This window comes from Trachurus japonicus, chromosome 18 (assembly GCF_045865225.1).
Source record: "Trachurus japonicus isolate A0001 chromosome 18, Traja_1.0".
NCBI lineage: Eukaryota > Metazoa > Chordata > Actinopteri > Carangiformes > Carangidae > Trachurus > Trachurus japonicus.
In genome coordinates this window covers 19244912-19264195 of record NC_140924.1, presented here as the reverse complement: position 1 = coordinate 19264195, position 19284 = coordinate 19244912, and the positions used below count along the sequence as shown (strand labels likewise).

Here is a 19284-nt window from a genome sequence, read left to right as displayed (position 1 = left end):
AGGTTTAGGTAATGATGAAAGGAGTTGGTTAAGTTTAGTAAGAAGATCAGGTAGAGGCTAGACAGGCCAGATAAGGAGAGAGAGGCCAATGACTGTCCAGAAAGTAGTTAGGAGCATGTTTGAGGTTATTTGTAGTCGATAAATCTGACGGCAGTAACTTCATACGAGTTTTGGTGAGATTCTACGTCACTTCCTGCAGATCGTGTACTCCATCTAGCCATAACCAATTTGAATGGGGTCCTTCAATTAAATTAAGTTGTTTGTGGAATTGCCCGATTTAAAATCAGAATAAGGTGTCACACATGGTTTTCTGTGACAAAATGTTATCAAGTTCTTATGCATTTAGAAATATATGGATGAAAAAAGTGATTGCCATTTATTAAAATAAACACTTGTAAAATTATACCTCAGTTATTTATAAACATTTTATGCTTTTTAAAAAAAACTTATAAAAGAAAAAAAAAGAAGTTATAATTCGTTTAATTATGCACGTGACAGCCTAGAAATCTAGACGCACCCTTGCGGCAGCAAATATATTTGCTCCGCAGGTGGGTCTACAAACTAACCATAGGAACTTTTTGAGTCTCAAACACCGTTTGTGTTCTCCAATCACAGAGTTGCGTGAAAAGCTGGAGAGAATGAACGTGGATGCTTCTCTCATCACCTGGATCATCTGACGGGCAGACCGCAGTCTGTGAGGTTACAGAGCTGTGTGTCTGACCATCTGATAAGCTACACCGGGGCCCCCCAGGGAACTGTTCTCTCTCCATTCCTCTTCACCAACTACACTGCGGACTTTAAGTACTGTTCCAAGTCGTGTCACCTGCCAAAGTACTCAGATGACATGGCTAGTGGGGTGTTTGGAGAAGGGACAGGAGGAGTACAGAAACCTGGTGGCTGACTTTGTGAGTTGGTGTGGGGAGAACCATCTACAGTTGAACATCAACAAAACCAAGGAGATGGTGGTCAACTTCAGCTGCACAAACACATCACCACTGCCGATTTCCATCTTGGGAACAGATGTGGAGCAGGTAACATCATACAAGTACCTCTGCGTGAACCTTGACTGCAAGTTGCAGTGGTCCCTAAACACCGAGGTACTGTACAAAAAAGGCTTGAGCAGGCTTTACTTCCTCCGCAAACTCAGGTGTGCAGTAAGATGCTCCAAATGTTCTATCAGTCGGTAGTGGCAAGCACCATCTTCTTCGCAGCAGTGTGCTGGGGTGCGGGTATAAAGGCAAAGGACTCAAACAAAATTAACAAACTCATAAAAAAGGCAGGATCAGTCGTGGGGACCAGGCTGGCTCCACTGGAGGAGGTGGTGAAACACAGAATGCTGGGGAAGATCAAATCCATCATGGACAATGTCTTCCACCCCCTCCACAGCACACCTGAACCGGACTCTACAAAGGTGCGCATATGCCACCTATCAATGGGACTCATCACTATCTTAATGCCTATCTTAGCCTGGACGCGATGAAGCGATGGCCGCGATGGACGCGTCATCGCGTCGCTCGTATCGCCCGAAACGCGTCGCCCGACGTGCCATCGCGTGTCATCGCGCCATTTACATTGACTTTTAATGGAAAGTTGTGGCGTTCATCGCGTCTATCGCGTTTGGTGTGAACGCACCGTAATAGAGACGGGCTCTGGTAGCAGGCTGCTGGGTTCACACCGGAAGCCGAAGCGCCGCGAACAGCGCAGAACGGAGACCGCTTCCCTTCTGTGCTCAAGTACCGGTCGTGTAGTTTAGACCAGTGGTGGAAGTTGCGCCCTGCAGCGATCGGTTCGGTGCCTGGTCAGTTTTGTGCGTGAGCCGCGAGCAATCGCGTCAATCTTGGCAGGAAGTCACACATAAAACAACGAGAGAATCCGGTCAATTGTCAAAATAAAGCACTTTTCAAAATAAAATACAGCGATTGACTAATGCGATCATATTTGTGTGCGTTTTATAGCTTATATTTGACTTGAGAGAGATGAAAACACACACACACACACACTTCTCAGCTCAACATTGAGCATGACTTGAGAGTGGCAGTTTCAAGCCTGCAACCTCGTTTTGAGAGGATGTGCAGTGCAAAACAGGCACATTGCAGCCACTAATACAGGGATAGTTCACTTGTTTATGTTTTTTGCACAAATGAAACACTGTTTCATTATTTGACTACTGTAGCCTACTTTTACTTTTCGTTTTTGATCTGCACTTTTATTTTCTCTTTTTGAACTTTGTGTTATTTCATGTTTTTGATTTCGACTCATTATGAAATATAACTGATAGGCTACTTGGTGCTAGTAAGTTCAATTTGTCAAGATTTTTGTTGGGGCGACGGGAGGAAGTGGGGCTTGAAAATCCCCACTTGTTCAAAGTGGGGAATGACGAAAAAAGTTTGAGAACCACTGCGTTAACCGATTGTGCCAGGTGCGCCGGAGCGCGCACCTCTGTGCCGGGCTCGCGCTCTGCAGCGATTTGTGTTTATTCATCTTAACAGAGCGCGCGAGAGATTAATACACACATTCACGCAGGCTACACACAGGATACACATACCCACAGACACACATCTGAGGGGCCGAGGCGCGGGACGGAGAAATGCGCATCTGGTGGCGTGCCCCCCAGTGGGTGCTCCCACCGAATCGATGCCTATGATGTAACATGTGTCTCATAAAGGGACAAATACAGCCAGAGTAGCTCCATTTTAAAAATTAGGGTCAGGGCCATCCATACTTCCGCCACCGGGCACCATTATCACCACATGTATAGTTGACAGGTGCTCGATTCCACATGTAGACAGCAGGGAGTTTTCGTCCAGAGTGAAGGAATCGAAGACCAGCCTGAACCTGAACCCTGCATCAGAAAGAGATAAATCTCTGAGTAGGCCTACATTTCATTTCAACTTCGTCATCTTGCAAAATTTCTTCGAAAACTCACCTACACGAATGTTTTAAGGCGAGATACAGGCAAAAACACAGTTTTTCACTGCGGTCAAATGAGCCGTCGTTCGTCTTCGCGGAGTCAAGCCAGCCGCGAAAACATTTTAACTGCGCCCGTATCATGGAGCTTACGGTGAATGCTCCGAGTCCATTGAGAAAGCTAGCGCTAGTTTAGAACCAAACGAGATAACTTCCTGTTTTCAAAATAAGACGATGGAGGCACTCAATCAAGCTCGTGTGTGTGTACCTTTTTTTATACACCGAAAATGGTCTAATACTCCATATTTTCCTAGTGGGCTATAAGTTATAGTAAATATAGAGTATTAAGACTATAAGTTATAGTACAGTAAATATGGAGTATTAGACCATTTTCGGTGTATAAAAAAGGGACGCACACGCAAGCTTGATTGAGTGCCTCCATCGTCTTATTTTGAAAACCGAAAGTCATCTCGCTTGGTTCTAAACTAGCGCTAGCTTTCTCAATGGACTCGGCGCATTCACCGTAAGCTCTATGATACGGGCGCAGTTAAAATGTTTTCGCGGCTGGCTCATAGACTGTAGGGCTGGCTTGACTCCGCGAAGACGAACGACGGCTCATCTGACCGCAGTGTTTTTTCATGCACTGATCAATTTTGAGATTTTGGCCTGTATTTGACCTAAGTGCCAGTGAACAGTGTCATCAGTGGCTCTTTCCTAGTCGGTGCGTTTACCTTCGCTCAGGTGCAACGTCTGCTTTATCTTCTCCTTCAGCTGCAGCACAGTCATGCTCTTAAACTGCTCCTCAGTGTCACACAGGTCGATGATCGTCTCCTCCCCTGTCAAATCATTCACAAAAACTTGGTACATTTTTCAATGTTGTGCTGTTTGAGTGTTCGAGATGCTGCCGCTCCTTTCCCCTCTGCTTCTGAATGTCTTGAGTGCCAGTGTTGCCAGATCTCGCGAGATAAACAAGCATCTGGAACTATGAAAACAAGCCCCCCTCCCCAGATACAAACACCACATGCATTTTCTCTAAAAACTGTGATATTTTTAAATCACTGCAGATGTTGCTGTTTCTGCAGCAGCACTCTTTAGAATCTATTTATTTAGTCTAATTAAAATTAATAACTACATCACTTCTCTTGTTAAAACAAATGCACAGAATTGACTTTTTACTGTTTTTGTTAAATGTGAAACTCAGCTTCAACTGAGACATAACTCTGAACACTGAATGCATTTTACCCATTTGAACAGTAGGACAGGTCTAACATTGGTGGTATGGTAACAAGGCTTTGACCAGTAATATCACACAGGATATGCAGAAAAATAATCCCTGCTCACAGCCAGACTGACAGATTGATTAAAAACAATTTAACCATCTCTGACTGGAAAATAAAGATATCATTGTTCATCTTGAATCACCTCCATGGCTCTCGTTTGACCGTCTCCTCTCTGCTTTTGGAGTTTGTTGTCGTCCTCCAGCTTGAATCTCTGTGGCTGCCTTCAGTGACTCTACAGCTCCTCTGTGAATGGTTTGTTAAGTGATGAAGTGAAGGAGAGCAGTGAAATGACTGAACAACAGAATCAGCTGCATTCACGCTGACATCAGTCTCTGTTCTGTGTTTAATACTCCTTCCTCTGTCTTCCTCTGCTACTGCCTCTCTTTCAGCTCCCACACCGTTTGCATCTGCAGGTTTGACTCCGTCTCTTGTTGGGCTTCTGTCCCGTCCCGTCCCGTCCCAGTCTGTTTCTGGCTGGAGTCTTTTCTTTAGGGAGTTTGTATTAAGCTGCTTTCTGTTTGACTGTTTGGTGTTTAGCTGCTTCACCGCCTCTGTAGAAGAGTCTGTCGGTTTCATCCATAACATTTCATCGTCGCTCCAAAAGGCATCGCCATTCAAGAGCTTTGAGTTTTCACCTCCAGCGCAACTGTCATCCTTAAGCTGATGAAGACGAGGAGGAAGAACCTCTCCTCTCTCTGCCTTGTCACGTCTTCCTTCAGCCTCTGGGTTGACTTCATGGCTTTTCTCAGAGTGTGTGCTCCCTGGGAAGAGAGAGAGGAGAAGTTACTGCTGATCAGTGCAGAGCTGGTGACAACAACCTGCGTTTCTAGTGAGAAAGAACAAAGAAATGTGCATTTGTATTTGCTTACCCTTCCTGTACATGACCAGGTACGCTGTGCGGGACCTGATTTGAGAGGAAATATAGTTACAACATCAAAAACATCACATCCTATCGAGTGAGGCACATAAACTCCAGCTGTGTCACTGAGGACTGTGGGTTTTATTTTGCCCACATTTAACTGTTTTTACGTTTGAGAAAATACGGTATTTGTAATTTGTGGAAATAAGCCTCTTGTGTTTTATGTATGTGTGCACAAAACACAGTTTAGACCCAGTTTAACTGAGAATGATGAAAATGTCATCAGTTTTGCAGGTGCATAGCATAACACAAGATATGAGACAAATCTAAAACTGTGACCAGATGAAGGTGTTAGATGGAAATAGACAGTTCCTTTAAATTATTACTTACTATTAATCTACTTACTTACTATTAACTATCTTGAGGGGAATGTGTATAAACATTAAAGTTGTTGAGATATTTCGCTTATGAAATGTAAACTACACTGTGGTGCTAGATTAAAAGTAAGGAAGTCATTAAGTCAATATAATTCCTCCTCTATGGATCATGAATGTTTGTACATAGTGAATCTGGAAAGGTTGAAGAGGTTCAGAAACCAAACAAACAGTGCACATGGACATCATGAGCACTCAGGACATCTCTGGTGCAAGTGAAGGCAACATTTACCTGACAGAGTTTCCAGACCCAAACAGAGGCCGCCTGACCTGCAGAGAAGGAGAAAAGTGCAACAGCTTAAATACTAAATTGTCCGTCCTCTTCCCGGTCCGTCCAATTTGGACGAACCGGGAAGAGGAGCTTCCGCTACAAACAAGCTTGAAATATAGACTTATTTAATTTTTTCGGAACAATTTAGCATTTCGGGGCTTCAAGACAAGACGGACATTACATACGAGCAGCATGGAGGTAATTGGATGTTTTTTGGTGTGTCTTTTTGTTACGAAGAAAAGTGGTATCCATTTGCAACGGTCATATGGACATGCACTGCTACGTAACTCAGAGAAGCCACGGATAACTCTGAAACTTCTCCCAGCCCTTAGTCAACATGAGGGTGACTAGATAATGAGTGCAATTTTAATTTTGGGTGAACTATCCCTTTAACTGCATTTTGAACTGAGTTATTTAGAAATGAACCTCCTCACCCTCTGAACAGATTCATCATTGAAGCAGTACCACTCCCCCGTTTCAAAAGATCTGATCTGTGAAGTGTAGTGACCTCCTGAGAGGTTTCCATAGTGGTTGACTAAGGCGTAGAGGTCGTATTTGCAATTCTGAAGACAGGGAATTAAAACAAAATCAATTTCAGAGCTATTAAATAGAAGTTATGTGAATGCAACATATGTGTATTTACCCCGATGTGTAAAGTTTGGGGCACGTCCACTTCACAGTGCAGCTTGACGTAGCTCCTCTGCTCGAGGTGAAAGGTGAACCTCTTCAGCAGCAGCGTCAGAATCACCGGAGTTTGTGCCAACTCACACTCCTGAATCCCACAGATAAATAAAATCTGCATTAACATCCGACAGATCACACATGTCCTAATTAAAGCAGAAGTAAGCGGAATGTTTGTGTTAATATAAGTCTTAAATAGTTATATCTTCCGATTTTTTGCTTTTTTTTAAAGGAAAAAAAGGCCTTATACTCTATATTTACTGTACTATAACATCACTATGGCCCATAAGTTCTGACAGTGGTTGGTACTTTTGACTTCAGGAGCATCCTGGCTACACCCTCGGTCATTTTCACCATATCATTTTGGAGAAATTAAAGCAGAAGTAAGCGGAATGTTTGTGTTAATATAAGTCTTAAATAGTTACTATATCTTCCGACAGCAATCACTTATATAGAGTGTTTGGTCTGAAACACGGGTCTGTCAGTCCCTCTGCTCTGCTCTGAGCCGAGGAGAAAACTTTCCTTGTATCCTACAACCTTTATCCAATGAGGAGAGAGAACGGCATAAAGGGGCGGTCCTCTCTGTGTGTGCAGCCAAGGGATGTGCCTGAATGTGGTGATGTAGGGACGAGGGTGGGGACTGCTAACTCCATCGGGCCGATGGCATCTGCTGACAAGAAGTTAGCCAAAACCACCGGATCACTTACTTCTGCTTTAATAAATCAGATTTATTACTCACAATGAAGGCATCCTGTTTTTCATTGCATTGGTCACAGAACATCCTGTCATCGCCGTGGACGTGGTCTTTCTTGAAGAACGCCTTCAGCCCTGTCTCCTGTGAACAAAGTTTATCTACTTTATTTAACCTGAATGTCCACTTCTCTGTCAGTGTGAAACATATAAACATACAGAAAGAAAAGCATTGTACCACGCTGTAGGTGTGGCGAGGTGAGTTCTGCATCGCTAGAGGCAAAATCCAAAAAAAGGCAGAGGAGTCGTTTGTCTTCTCACACCTGGCACATGTGGTTTTATGATTCAGCTTCCCCTTGAATATCTGCACATAGCAGAGATTCAGTTAGAACTCTGTTGTCTGATGAATGATTGTTTTTCTTCATTTTAATTTACTTTAATTTTTATGTACAAATACTGTCCCCACCTCGGATGCCTCCAGACTGGTGAGACAAAGGATCCTCTCAAAATACTCAGCAGCATCACGTTGTTTGTACACTGTAGAGGACAGATAATTCATTTTCATTATTGACACATATTTCTCTGTCTGCGTTTGTAGCTGTGGTGGAACGTCTCAAATCTAAATTTACCATCCGTGATCCCCAGATTTATGATGAACTTGTGTGTTTTGGCCAAACCCCTCTCTAAGTCTTTAAACAGTTTTCCCAGGAGTGTGTCGATGTTAGTTGAACCACTACTGCAGCATCTGTGGCACAGTGAGAAGAACATCAATATCTGTATATTCTGTACGTCTTTCATGTATATCAAAGTAATGTGAGTTTTGTGCCGGGCTATTTACAGACTGGGACCGGTAACTTCCTCCACACACAGTCTGTTTAAAAAATTAAGAAATCACATAGAGGGATGAATTTACAAACCTTTTTATTGAGCCTCGGAAGTCTTCAGTCATAAAAAGCACCTGAAGCACGCTGTTCAGGTAGCATGTCAGTCCTGGACTGTTCAGACCATAGTAATCTAAACACACAACATCTCCACTTTAACATTAATCTTACATGACATGAACAGCATTATTCAGTGGTTTAGCCTAGCATTGACTTTTGGGCCACATGTGGCATTTAGCTGGCACCTCTGGTTGAAATGTGGTATGGCAAAATGTATGAGGACCAAATCATAACCACATACGCATTGCCATATATTCAAATTTGGAGGGAATTATTCTTCTGGTACACTTATTTAACTGAGGCACTTGGCCCAGATAATAGAATATTCTTTTGGGCCGCATGTGGTATGTGACTGGTAAAATTGGAGGGAATATCTCTTCTGGGGCAGTTCTTTAATAGAAGCACCTGGCCCTATGTAACTGACAAAATGGCAAAACACATGAGGTCCACATCATAACCACGTTGGTTTTGCCATACCTTCAAAATTGGAGGGAATTTTTCTTCTGGCACAGATCTGAAATAAGGCACTCTCCCAGATGATAGATGTTAGCTTTTGGGCTACAGTTGGCATGCAACTGGCACAAGTGGCCATGGGTGGAGTTTATTCTGCGACACCCTCCGGACATTTTCATTTTCTCTCACTCAGTTTCTGGACTGGCTGCTGCTTTGGGTAAGTGAATTTTAAACCTTTTACATTTTTGTTGAACTACTGATAATTAATGGCACACACTAGACCTACATCTTTAGAGGAGAAAGCTACAAGTTAGCCGAACAGAACTCGGTTTTAATTTAATAAAGCGTGTGTTTGAAGCCCATGGTGGAAAGAGACAGGCTATGACTGTGTTAGCAGCTTTGCTAACCCTACTGCTCCTGGGATGAAAAAGCTTGATTTAAGTTACTCCAATGTCTGATTTATTTTATTTTGATTCACCGGAACTTCACACAATGTTTTTTATAAACGCGTTAACGCAAAGATGATTTTAACGGCACTATTTTTTTTTTAATTTAAAATTTTAATTTTTTTTTTTTTTTTTTTAAATAACACGAAAAAATAAAACGCACGATTAAGTTAACGCTGTGACATTGGAACCTCAGCCGTTGCTGTCTTGTAATGTTACAGAAAAGCTGCATGTTGACTACACTAGAGAACTTGTTCTTCTTATCACCAAACAAGGTTGCTCTCTCTCTCTGACAGCTGATTTTTAAATACCATGAATGGAAAGCATAAGAAACATCCAGATGTTTCTTTTCTTATGTTTCTTATGTTTCTTATCCATTCATATTGCTGTGATTTCAAGCAAAAAAGAAAACGATGCGATTAATCACGATTAATTTAGGAAATTTTGAGATTAATCGCAATTTAAATTTTTAATTGTTTGACAGCCTTAACACTACTCTTTCAAAATGTCCTGTGTTCTCAAGGTGCCGTAGACGAAACCCTGACTGCAGCTGTTTCAGACAAGGAGGTGGAGGTGATGGGAAACTGGGCCTTGGTATGAAGAGAGACAAAAAATACAAGCTGAAACTGACAGTTAAGACAGACAGTTTTGATGCACAAATTAAACTTTCTTCATTTCTAATATTTCTACACTGTTCTTGTATTTTTGTACAGTATTACTGTAACCTATTTGATCAGTTTTTTTCTGATTCTGTTTTTATATGGATGTAATTTCTACATGTTCTGTACAGTTCATTGAAGGCAATTTTGAAGTATGAAAAAATACAATTTTAAAGGGAAACTTGTGTGTTTCTTAATTTCTTATATTGATTTTGTGTGATTTAAGTGATCTATATAGGTATCGAACAACTTAATCAGTACTGCTATTGCACTAAAATTATCATTTTTTAATTTTGGTGCCAGAATTGACCTGTCATTCTCTTCATATTGTGGGGCAGATGGAAGGTGTGTTATCTGATGAAAAAAAAGTACCAGTTTTATTCTGTCAACCACATGTGGGCCACAATGATTCAAAAGAACTGAGCCACACGTATTCTGTATGTGACCCATGAGCCATATAATTATTTGAATTTAGTTTACTCCTGGTAGAAGTCTGGTTTTGTTATGGTTCAGTTTGGGCTTAGATACCTTAGGGCCAGATGTGGCCCATCATTCACTTCCAAAAGTGGGCCAGATGAAAGGTTTGGTGTATATTAGTTTAGGTTCTGGGTAAAATCTGGATTTTGGTCTGTCAGCCACATGGGGGCCACATAAGAGCCAGTAGGCTTTACCTGAACACAGCCATACAGGCAGGCCCTATGAAGCCCAGCTATAAGCCATATGTAGTTGGTACAGTTCTGGTAGAGGTCTGGTTATGTTATGGTTAAGCATAGCTTTCATATACTTGGGCCAGATATGGGCCGTCATTCACTTCCGTAAGTGGGCCAGATCTTTGCTGTTTATTTGGGCCACATCCAAGCCAAAGGAACTTTGCTATAAAGTCACTTACCTGAGATGGTGAGGTTGTCTAGTTTCTCTGTAAATTGTTTTACAAGGTCATGATTCATAGTGAAGTCATCTGGATGGGAGTGTTGACATTTTCTGATTGATTAATATAATAATCTGAAAGTGCAGATCGCGGATCAATTCAGCCTGTTGAGGCACAACAGATAGCCTACAACAGAGATGAAGGAGAGTCACCACCACATGTTAATAAGAGTGACTTTAAAACATCAATAGGCCTACTTACAAATACGAAGCGAAAATGATTTACATTTGCGCAATTTTAAGTATTCTCTCATCAGAGCAGGATGTGATTTTTACAGGAACCCGTGAAAGCAGCTGTTGTGTTCGGGTGTTATGGAAACTCACGCAGCCTCCAAATCCTCCATTTCCCCGCGCCTCGAAACGAAACTAAAAAAAAACGACACAAACTAGCTACAATAACAAAACAATAAACACAATATAAAGTCGCACGTGTCGGCTATAACTAAGTTCGCGCCTTCTTGTTTGTGTATGCAGTAAAATGGGAGGGTAAAACAGAGAGAGAGACAGGAATAGTCACCGTGCAGGTCGCAGTCAGATCCGGCGGCGTGTTCATGAATCTTTCACTTTCGATACCAGCGACAGGACGACGGAGGAAGAGACAGAGACAGAGCAGACAGGGTTTCACCACCGCGGCTGAACAAACTTCAAATAGTTCAGGTAAAAGTTAAATCTGAGCGAAATAATCCTCCAGACTTTGTGTAGCCTAGTTACATTCGGGGTCACTTCCTGTTCAAAATAAAGGGGGAAGTCCTTAAAGAAACGACACCACAGTTACATCCACCCAGGTAAGACAAAGCCATTTAATCAATTGTTCAACTTTATAGCTACTTATATTAATGTTGTTTTAATATGTGACAGCAAGTTGTAGCGGTTTATGGAAGTTTAGCCTAATCTCTCATCAGGTGTCATGTCTCCTTCAAAACAAAATCCTCAAAATGATTTGTGAGAGTTGAGGATCAACAGATAAGCTTATTTTACATAGTTTATAAATAAGTTTGTAAAATGAGCCTGTTTCTAACCTTACAATAGCAACTTAATTGCTTATGTGTCCTTGTTATGTGTAAAACAACAATGATAACTTGGAAATCCCCATAGAGCCGCAGCAGGTCAGTAAGTCAGGTGTGGTGTTATCAGTTCAGTCATGTGATGAACTATGTCGGCAGGTATGATGTTTGTTTTGTCAGTATTACAGTAAACCACATGCTTTTCAGTCAAAGTCAAATCTGAATCCACAGATGTGATAAAAGTGCAAGTGTGGCCTAGCTACTTTCTATGATATAAAGATGTGCATCATGTGTTGACAAAACCACATAGAAATCACAAACATAATGCTCAATTTACCACCAGAACCTGCCTGGAAATAGTATTTCTCATTGTTAGTATTATTGTCAGTAAAGCTGGTTACATTGCCAACAGGAACTGCTATCTGCTAATTCAGCATATTTATTATAACTGTGGCAAAATGACAAAATGTTATGTAATGAATGTTAGCCTATAAAGATGGGGTGCCTCAGATTGTCTTAGATTGTTCTCACAATAAATCTGTGATCTTTTCAGTGCAGATCTTCCACTTAGAAGAATCAAAATGAATTCTCTGAGGCAACAACTGGTGGAGAAGAAGTACGACCCTCGAGACGCCACCCTCCTGTTTGTCGACAGGAGAGACGACTTGGATCCAGTGTGTAAGACTACAGTCGTTTCCACTTACTTTGCCTTTGTAAGAGTCATTGCAGGGGCTGTTGAAGTTAATTAATCCAGTGGCACCCCTTTGCACTTATTCCAAGTGTGTCAATAGCATCTCTTTATGTACAGTGGTTAATATTCTTACTGTCGTGCTCTTCAGCTTCAGAGGACGGTGACGGCAGCCTCAGAGCAGAGATGTCCTGTGGCCACGCTGTCACCCCGGAGTCTCTAACACTGTGGTGTTGCAGCCAGCTGGACGAGGTAGACCATGTCCTGAAACTCTTTTATATTTTTATTTTGGTAGATATCTTGGTAAAAAGAAATGGCGACCAGAGCTAGGAGATGGATTAGAATTTCCTATTGTGTGACTTGGTAAAAGGTTCATTGTTTTACTCGTTAGAAGGATGTAGTAGGTGGTTGTTGGATTTTTGTAATCCTAAACTGGGTCTTCTGTGTTTTTTGAAGGGGAAATTTAAATTCAGGTGCCCTGCAGTGGTGGAGGGAACCAAACAGTGCAACAAGCTGTGGTCGTACCAAGAAGTGCGCAGACTGGCTGATTTGTCCGTTGAGGAAATGCAGCACTTTGAAGAGACCATGGCTCGTCTGGCTGCTGCACAGTATTGTGAGGTTCAGCCGGTAAGTGGTCGCATGGTATAAATAGTCACTCCTTTATCGATTCATACAAATGAAATCATGTCGGTCTCCTTTTCAGTGTCCACAGTGCAAAACACAAGTGGAGAGGAAGGATCTGTCCAACCTGTGTGTGGTGTGCACCATATGCACAGCTGATCAGAAGAAGAGCTACCAGTTCTGCTGGCAGTGTCAGAGGGAGTGGAAAGGCCCCGGCCCTCGGTCCGACCGCTGCGACAACGACGGCTGCACCAACAAGGACCGGGAGCTTCTGCAGACATGTAAGACCATCAGTCTGCCCGAGGTGGAGGGTGCCACCGACTGCCCCTCGGTCCGGGCCTGCCCCACTTGTGGCATGAAGGTGGAGCATAACCAGCAACATTGCAAAAATATAAACTGCCCCCGCTGCCACGTGGAGTTTTGTTTTGTTTGCCTGAAACTAAAGAGTGAATGCTGCAAGACCAGTTCACCATATAAAATCTGTCCCAGTGGTGTGGCTCCTAGACAGACCTCTATCCCTGTCTGGAAGAGAAAATGAGAACAACAAAGTGATCTGCTGTCTTAAATGGGCAAATAAGCAATACTGGATATTTAAGAGAAACTCTGGACCAGTGATCGTTAAATTGTGGGCTGTCTCCCCCTGGTGGGCGCTGTTGGTACTGCAGATGAGCTTCAGTTATTTACAATAAGCACATAAAAGTTTTTATGGTCACATATTAACATTAAAATGTGACAAGAACAGATAAACTTTATATAGTAAATATATAGTGTGCCATTTATTAACCAGGCACAAAAGCACATAATTATTTGCCACAAAAAATGTTATGTACAGATCTTTATTTATTGGTATTATCTCCAAAATTGTGTTTATATCACCTTATATTTTATCACTAAATATCACTGACTTTATTTGAATTTTGATTACCCCGAATCCTACTTTTATCTCCTCACACCTTGTTTACTTGTTTTATGATGATTTGCTTTTTCGCGATTTTATGGTTTAGATTTTTAAAATACTCACTTGTAAAGCACTTTACTGTAAAAGTGTTCAAAACTGTGACTTTGGGAATGGTCAATGACAAATCAACAACAAAAATCTTTCTGTTTAATGTCCCATAAACCTGTAAAATTCCCAATAAAGCTTGTGACAGAGACATGTGCTGTGTCAGCAAACATGGAAGATCATTTTAAATTATAGCTGCTGCGCAGCGATGGGTCGGGTCCGGGCTACTTTTGGGCAAATTTAGGCAATTCTGAGCAACAAACAGGAGAATAGGAAGACAGGACAGTTGTCCTTATAATGTCCAATTTGCATTGGTTGAGGATTGAACCCACAACCTCGGGGACCAAAGACCGTTGTCTATCGCACTGAGCTAATTGACAAGTGGCAGTTCAACAGTGGCTTCACAAATTGAGTAAGCCATTCACTGTCGTGTAGGCAGAAAAAGAAAAATCAGTTTTTGAGGTAAAATAATGATATGTATTTGTCAAACATCTACTATGAGTCTAAGATGTTAGGAGCCTTCGCACATGGTCCAGTCCAAGCTATTTGAATTTTTAAATTTAGAAGCTTGCTGTGATGCCACCATTAGGACAATTGTATTGTGTTGAGGACATTTGACATTTTGATCGGTCATCATCAATATCACCCTGGCTGGGTCTCGAACTCACAACCTCTGACACCAAGAACCAGCGCTTAACTCAGTGAGCTAATTATCTGGAAGTGAGACATGGTGTGTGTCTTCTCAAATAGACTCAGGGAGTCAGTGTCCGGGCAGCTGTTGTGAACGCAGATTTCTGTTATCTAAACAAAAATCTGTTAATACATAAATTGCATTTAGACAGCAAAATAGCTTGAGGACATCTGCCATTTTGATCTGTCATCATCATCATCATCATCACCCTCGCTGGGTCTCGAACTCACAATCTCTGACACCAAGAACCAGCTCCTAACTCGCTGAGCTAATTAGCTGGTAGTGAGACTTGCTGTGTAGCTTCATTTATCCACTCAGGTGAGCCAGTGCCCGGGCAGCTGTTGTGATGAAATGGTCAAAATGTCAATAATTCAGTCATCTAAACAAAAATCTGATAATACATAAATTGCATCTTGACAGCATGGAAATGTTGGTGATTTGTTTTTAATGATAAGTGTTTTGCTTCATAAGAGAAAATATGATGTTTATAAATTCCACTCTCACATTGGCTGCAGTTGTTTCCATGAGAGCAGAATTCAAAATGTTCTAGAAAATTCAGTTTTTGAATTAAAATTCTGATATTTGCTAAACTTCATCAACCATGACTCCAGAATATTCTCATTTTTTTTCAGGAAGTTTGAAAATGTATTTAGCAAGAATTTGATGGTATATGTTTATAGTACTGTTTACAGTCAAACGTTTTCATGCACTGTTGGCTCAATTTTTGCTTAATCAAAAATCCGAGAAACCAGTTTTGTGGAGGACGGTCTGGAGATGCTCTGTAGCAAGTTTGGTGACAATTGAGCAAAAATTGTGGGAGGAGATACATTTTAAAAGTTTTACAGTTATTGAAAAAAACAGAGTGATGGACTTCATAATTTGTAATAAGTTTAAGTGGACAAAAGTTTCAGCAGTATTGAGGCTACATTGTGGTGAAGTTTCAACACTGTAGCATCTACCGTTGGTTTGGTAGGAATTTTTAAAGTTTTTAAATTTAAACGCTTATTGTGCCCCCCCTAGGAGGGGGGGCACATGTCCTTGGAGTTGAGTGAATCTGGCATGGGACTGAACCTTTGTGCAAAGTTTGGTGAGTTTTCGCCCATGGGAAGTATGACTTCCTTGGAAGAAGAAGAAAGAAAGAAAGAAGAAGAAGAAGAAGAAGAAGAAGAAGAAGAAGAATTCCTAGGAATACAGCTTAGCTGCCCGGACCCTAACAAGGGGGGAGTTGTGGGTTCTACAAGTGAATACCACTTCCACGTTCAAAAAGCTGCTGTTCTCCGGCGGCCTCGGGGGGCTGGAACCAGAAGTGAGCAATTCTCCATTAACCCCCATGTTAAAATAGCCGACTTTACAGCTTAAAAAAAACATATTTACAGCCTGGTACATTTTATTTTTCTCTACCAATAGTCTCCACCTCCGTGAACTCTGTGGGGGGTGGGTGAATTTTTTTGGCCCCATTTATAGCCTACGTAGGTACCCGGTTATTTTAAAAAACTGAGACATTAGCCTAACCATCGTTTGCAACCTCCGTCTAGACGCAAACGGAGAATTCTCCCCTGAAAACGATGCTTTTTAAAAACTCTGGCCAGAGTGGAGATTTTGGAAAACCCTGTTTGCACGTTTGCATGTAAACAGAGAAAAACGGAGATTTGGGTAGCCGACATCAGACCCTGACATATAACCAATCAAAGAGGTTTAGAGTAGTGAAGTATCATTCAATAACGCCTGAGGGGGCGTGGCTTTGGCGCTTGATGAGTTCCGCCCCTTTTCTGCAGTCCGCAGACAACCCCATAGACTGTAAGGACAACCCCTATTGGGTTTAACACCAGCACAGTAACACCACAATAAAGCTACAGTGCCACCTAAACAATAGGCTACTTACAGCTCTCTAATAGAGGTTGTTATTTTAGTTGAGGCAGATTAAAATGTGAATGTCGGTGAATGTATGAGTGAGGCAGCTAAAAGATACATGCTTTTATTTTGAATGAATTTATGATGCAATATGGTCATGAAGATAAGTACATTTATTTTCATAGGCTACTTTTTTCATAGCTCTTACGGTTGGTTCAAGTGTCTCTGCAATAAACACTTTGGACCATCAGTTAGAGAATCTGTTGTGACAAGAGCAATTTATGAATAGCTTGTTGTGTTTTAAAGTCCCCCTCCAACGACCCTTTTTGGTTATTTTAAAGCATTCTCTGTGGTCTTTAAAGCTGTAGGGCTGGATCTACTAAAGGACTGTGCGTATTAAGACGTGTGCAAACTTGATTGCACGCACAATTACATGGAGCGGGGACCCCTACTTATATATATTGTATAAAATTGTGTTTTATATTTTTATATTTACTGTTTGTGTCATTGAGTAGTGTGGAGACCTTAAAAGTCACTTATGTTCAGAATTACCATGCTCTCCCTTTATCAGCTGGAAGGATACTGATGTTTTTATCCTTACTCAGCGATACCTTTCATGAAAGGTAAGGTTCGAAGGTATAGGGCCTTGGCACTGGACATAGTTTCTGACCTCTTACCCTAAGGTGTTCGTCTTCAGTTTCATTTAGATTGTTTTTCCTTACACAGCTAAAAAAAAAGCCATTTTACTTGTGCTCCTACACTTCCCCCTGCTGGTAAGACTTTAAATTGCACATGTAAAAGGAGATTCAGTACATTTGGTAAACAGAGACCACTCTAATAAAAAGAAAGACCTGAAAGACCCGATTCTCCACCTTGTCTCTCTCCAGCTCTTCATGCTGTTGTTCTTCAGCCTCAGAACCATTTCCTGAATTGATTACAATGGATAGATGAGTTGTAAATTAACAATTTGCTTTACTTCAGATTCAGGTTTTCACCTTGATTGTCACATCTCATTGAACTGAGTTTATTTGGTTGCTCTGTATATTCTGTCCTTAGTGCAGCAGGTGTAATGTGTTTCACTGTATTTCTTCTTTTTTGACTTTGTATTATGTGTATCATTTAAGGACCCCCTCGAAAATTAGATGATTCATCTCAAAGGGCTATCCTGAATAAATAAATTCAAATTTACTGTTTATGGTTGTTTATTTACATTAATCCACACTCACTCTTATTGCCTCTGTTTTCTTCTCACATGTGTTGCAGTACACCATGTTGTCTCCACTGTATGACTTTGGATGGAAATATCTGAATCCTTCCTCCTGTGAAAACACAGATTTAATAAAAAATGGATTATTAAGGTCAAGTCGTCATAATAACTCCAACTCTTTGTATGATACTCACCACACTGAAGGTTTTACCATCAGTGCCTCTCAGTGACAGTGGAAAAGTCCAGAAAGGATTTGTCTCTTCATTGATGATGTGGCCTTTAGTGCATTTTGTTGTGTAAGTCAACTTCCCCTGAAAAGGCTTATAAAAACACAATGATTGTTACTACACATCATTCAGACATTTCCACCTGTAAATATTTCAGATTGTCCACATGTCCTCACCTCAGAGACTTGTTTGCTGAGCTTCTGTAAAATCAGCTGCATCACGTTGTTGAGAAACTGCAAAAACAGACATTAAACGCATGATAATTTCAGTTAATTTACGTAACACTGAGGTGACTTTCTTATCCGTTGCTCATTGTTATTTGTTTCCTGTTTTTGTCCATCTTACCATATTCAATCCCAAGTGTTGATGCAGTTTCTGTTTCACAGTATTTTCCCCTCAGATCTTCAAAGAGCTTAATCAGTTTTGAATCCAGTAATTCAGTCCTGTGATCTTGACACAGTCTATAAGGAGACAGCAGTTTCTCACAGTTGTCTCAATGACAGAGATGTTTGAAACAAGCAAATCAACCAAAATGAATCACTTTATCAGAACAACAGGCTATTACATTACATCTTCATTTAAATTACTTCACATTTACTGTATATTTGCTATTAAACAGTCATACTACAAACCTGTCATGGACCTCAGGAGTCATGAAGAAGAGAACTTGCAGGACACTGTTGAGGTAACATCTGTGTTCATCATCATCTTTGGTTCTCCAGGCCATAACGACGTCTCTGTTGTCCAACAACTTTTCTGGAGTCCATTTCTTCTCTTAGTCTTCTTGATTCTGCACGGAAAATAAAGTGACCTTTTTTCTTCATTTATTAAAGAGAGTAATTTACCTCTTTTTAGTGTCCGTCTTTGAGCATTCCTCTACATCTTCAGTTAGTACATGATTTGTGACACACAATCAGTCGGCTACACTAGCCTATACGATCAGCTACTTCACACACCTAACACACACTTTCTTCTCGGCTTTTCTCTCAGATCAGTTTGTGGGGTTGACATACAGCTATCGCAAGTGTAAGTTTATTTTGTTTGATCTTAATGATGGTCTCTCATTTTAAAGATAATGATACAAATCAGCCCTTTTTGAATTAAAATGTTATCTTATTTACAACTTTATTTTTCACATTTTTGTACATCTTTGTATTTCTGAAACATTTTACAGGTACATTTTGTCACATAGCACATACAGAAGAGCCATGACACAAAAGTAGTTATAACTTGTTCAGGATGCACAAACTAGTATTTCATGTAGAGTGATTTTTGTTAACTAATTTAGAAAAAGAAAAAATGGAAAAGACAAGAGTGTGAAGGTGAGGATGAGGTTGCAAATAGATTCTAAAATGTGAACCAACTTTTGTTAGATTTGTAAATCATGTTATTATCAAAACACAGTACAATAAAAATCCTCTTTTAATCAATACTGACTCTCATG

The 19284-nt window shown here is 40.9% G+C and overlaps 3 protein-coding genes across 3 annotated transcripts in view; 2 read left to right on the top strand and 1 right to left on the bottom strand.

The window, feature by feature from the left end:
* LOC146969197 (putative E3 ubiquitin-protein ligase RNF144A-A) overlaps positions 1–19284 on the top strand; it is a 98879-nt gene that overhangs the window by 16719 nt on the left and 62876 nt on the right. The gene's annotated exons all lie outside the window — the stretch shown is intronic.
* On the bottom strand, positions 4066–11252 carry LOC146969201 (uncharacterized). Its single transcript, XM_085759917.1, has 12 exons — positions 11066–11252; positions 10511–10675; positions 8040–8136; positions 7752–7867; positions 7589–7659; positions 7361–7486; positions 7172–7267; positions 6395–6523; positions 6186–6314; positions 5713–5750; positions 5057–5091; positions 4066–4948 (listed from the first exon to the last, which is right to left on the bottom strand). The coding sequence occupies exons 2-12, from the start codon at positions 10566–10568 to the stop codon at positions 4326–4328; spliced, it is 1518 nt and encodes a 505-aa protein (XP_085616043.1). The 5' UTR covers positions 10569–10675; positions 11066–11252; the 3' UTR covers positions 4066–4325.
* On the top strand, positions 12102–13612 carry LOC146969200 (E3 ubiquitin-protein ligase RNF19A-like). Its single transcript, XM_085759920.1, has 4 exons — positions 12102–12230; positions 12392–12492; positions 12697–12867; positions 12944–13612. Exons 1-4 carry the CDS (start codon positions 12134–12136, stop codon positions 13397–13399), a joined length of 825 nt encoding a protein of 274 aa, XP_085616046.1. The 5' UTR covers positions 12102–12133; the 3' UTR covers positions 13400–13612.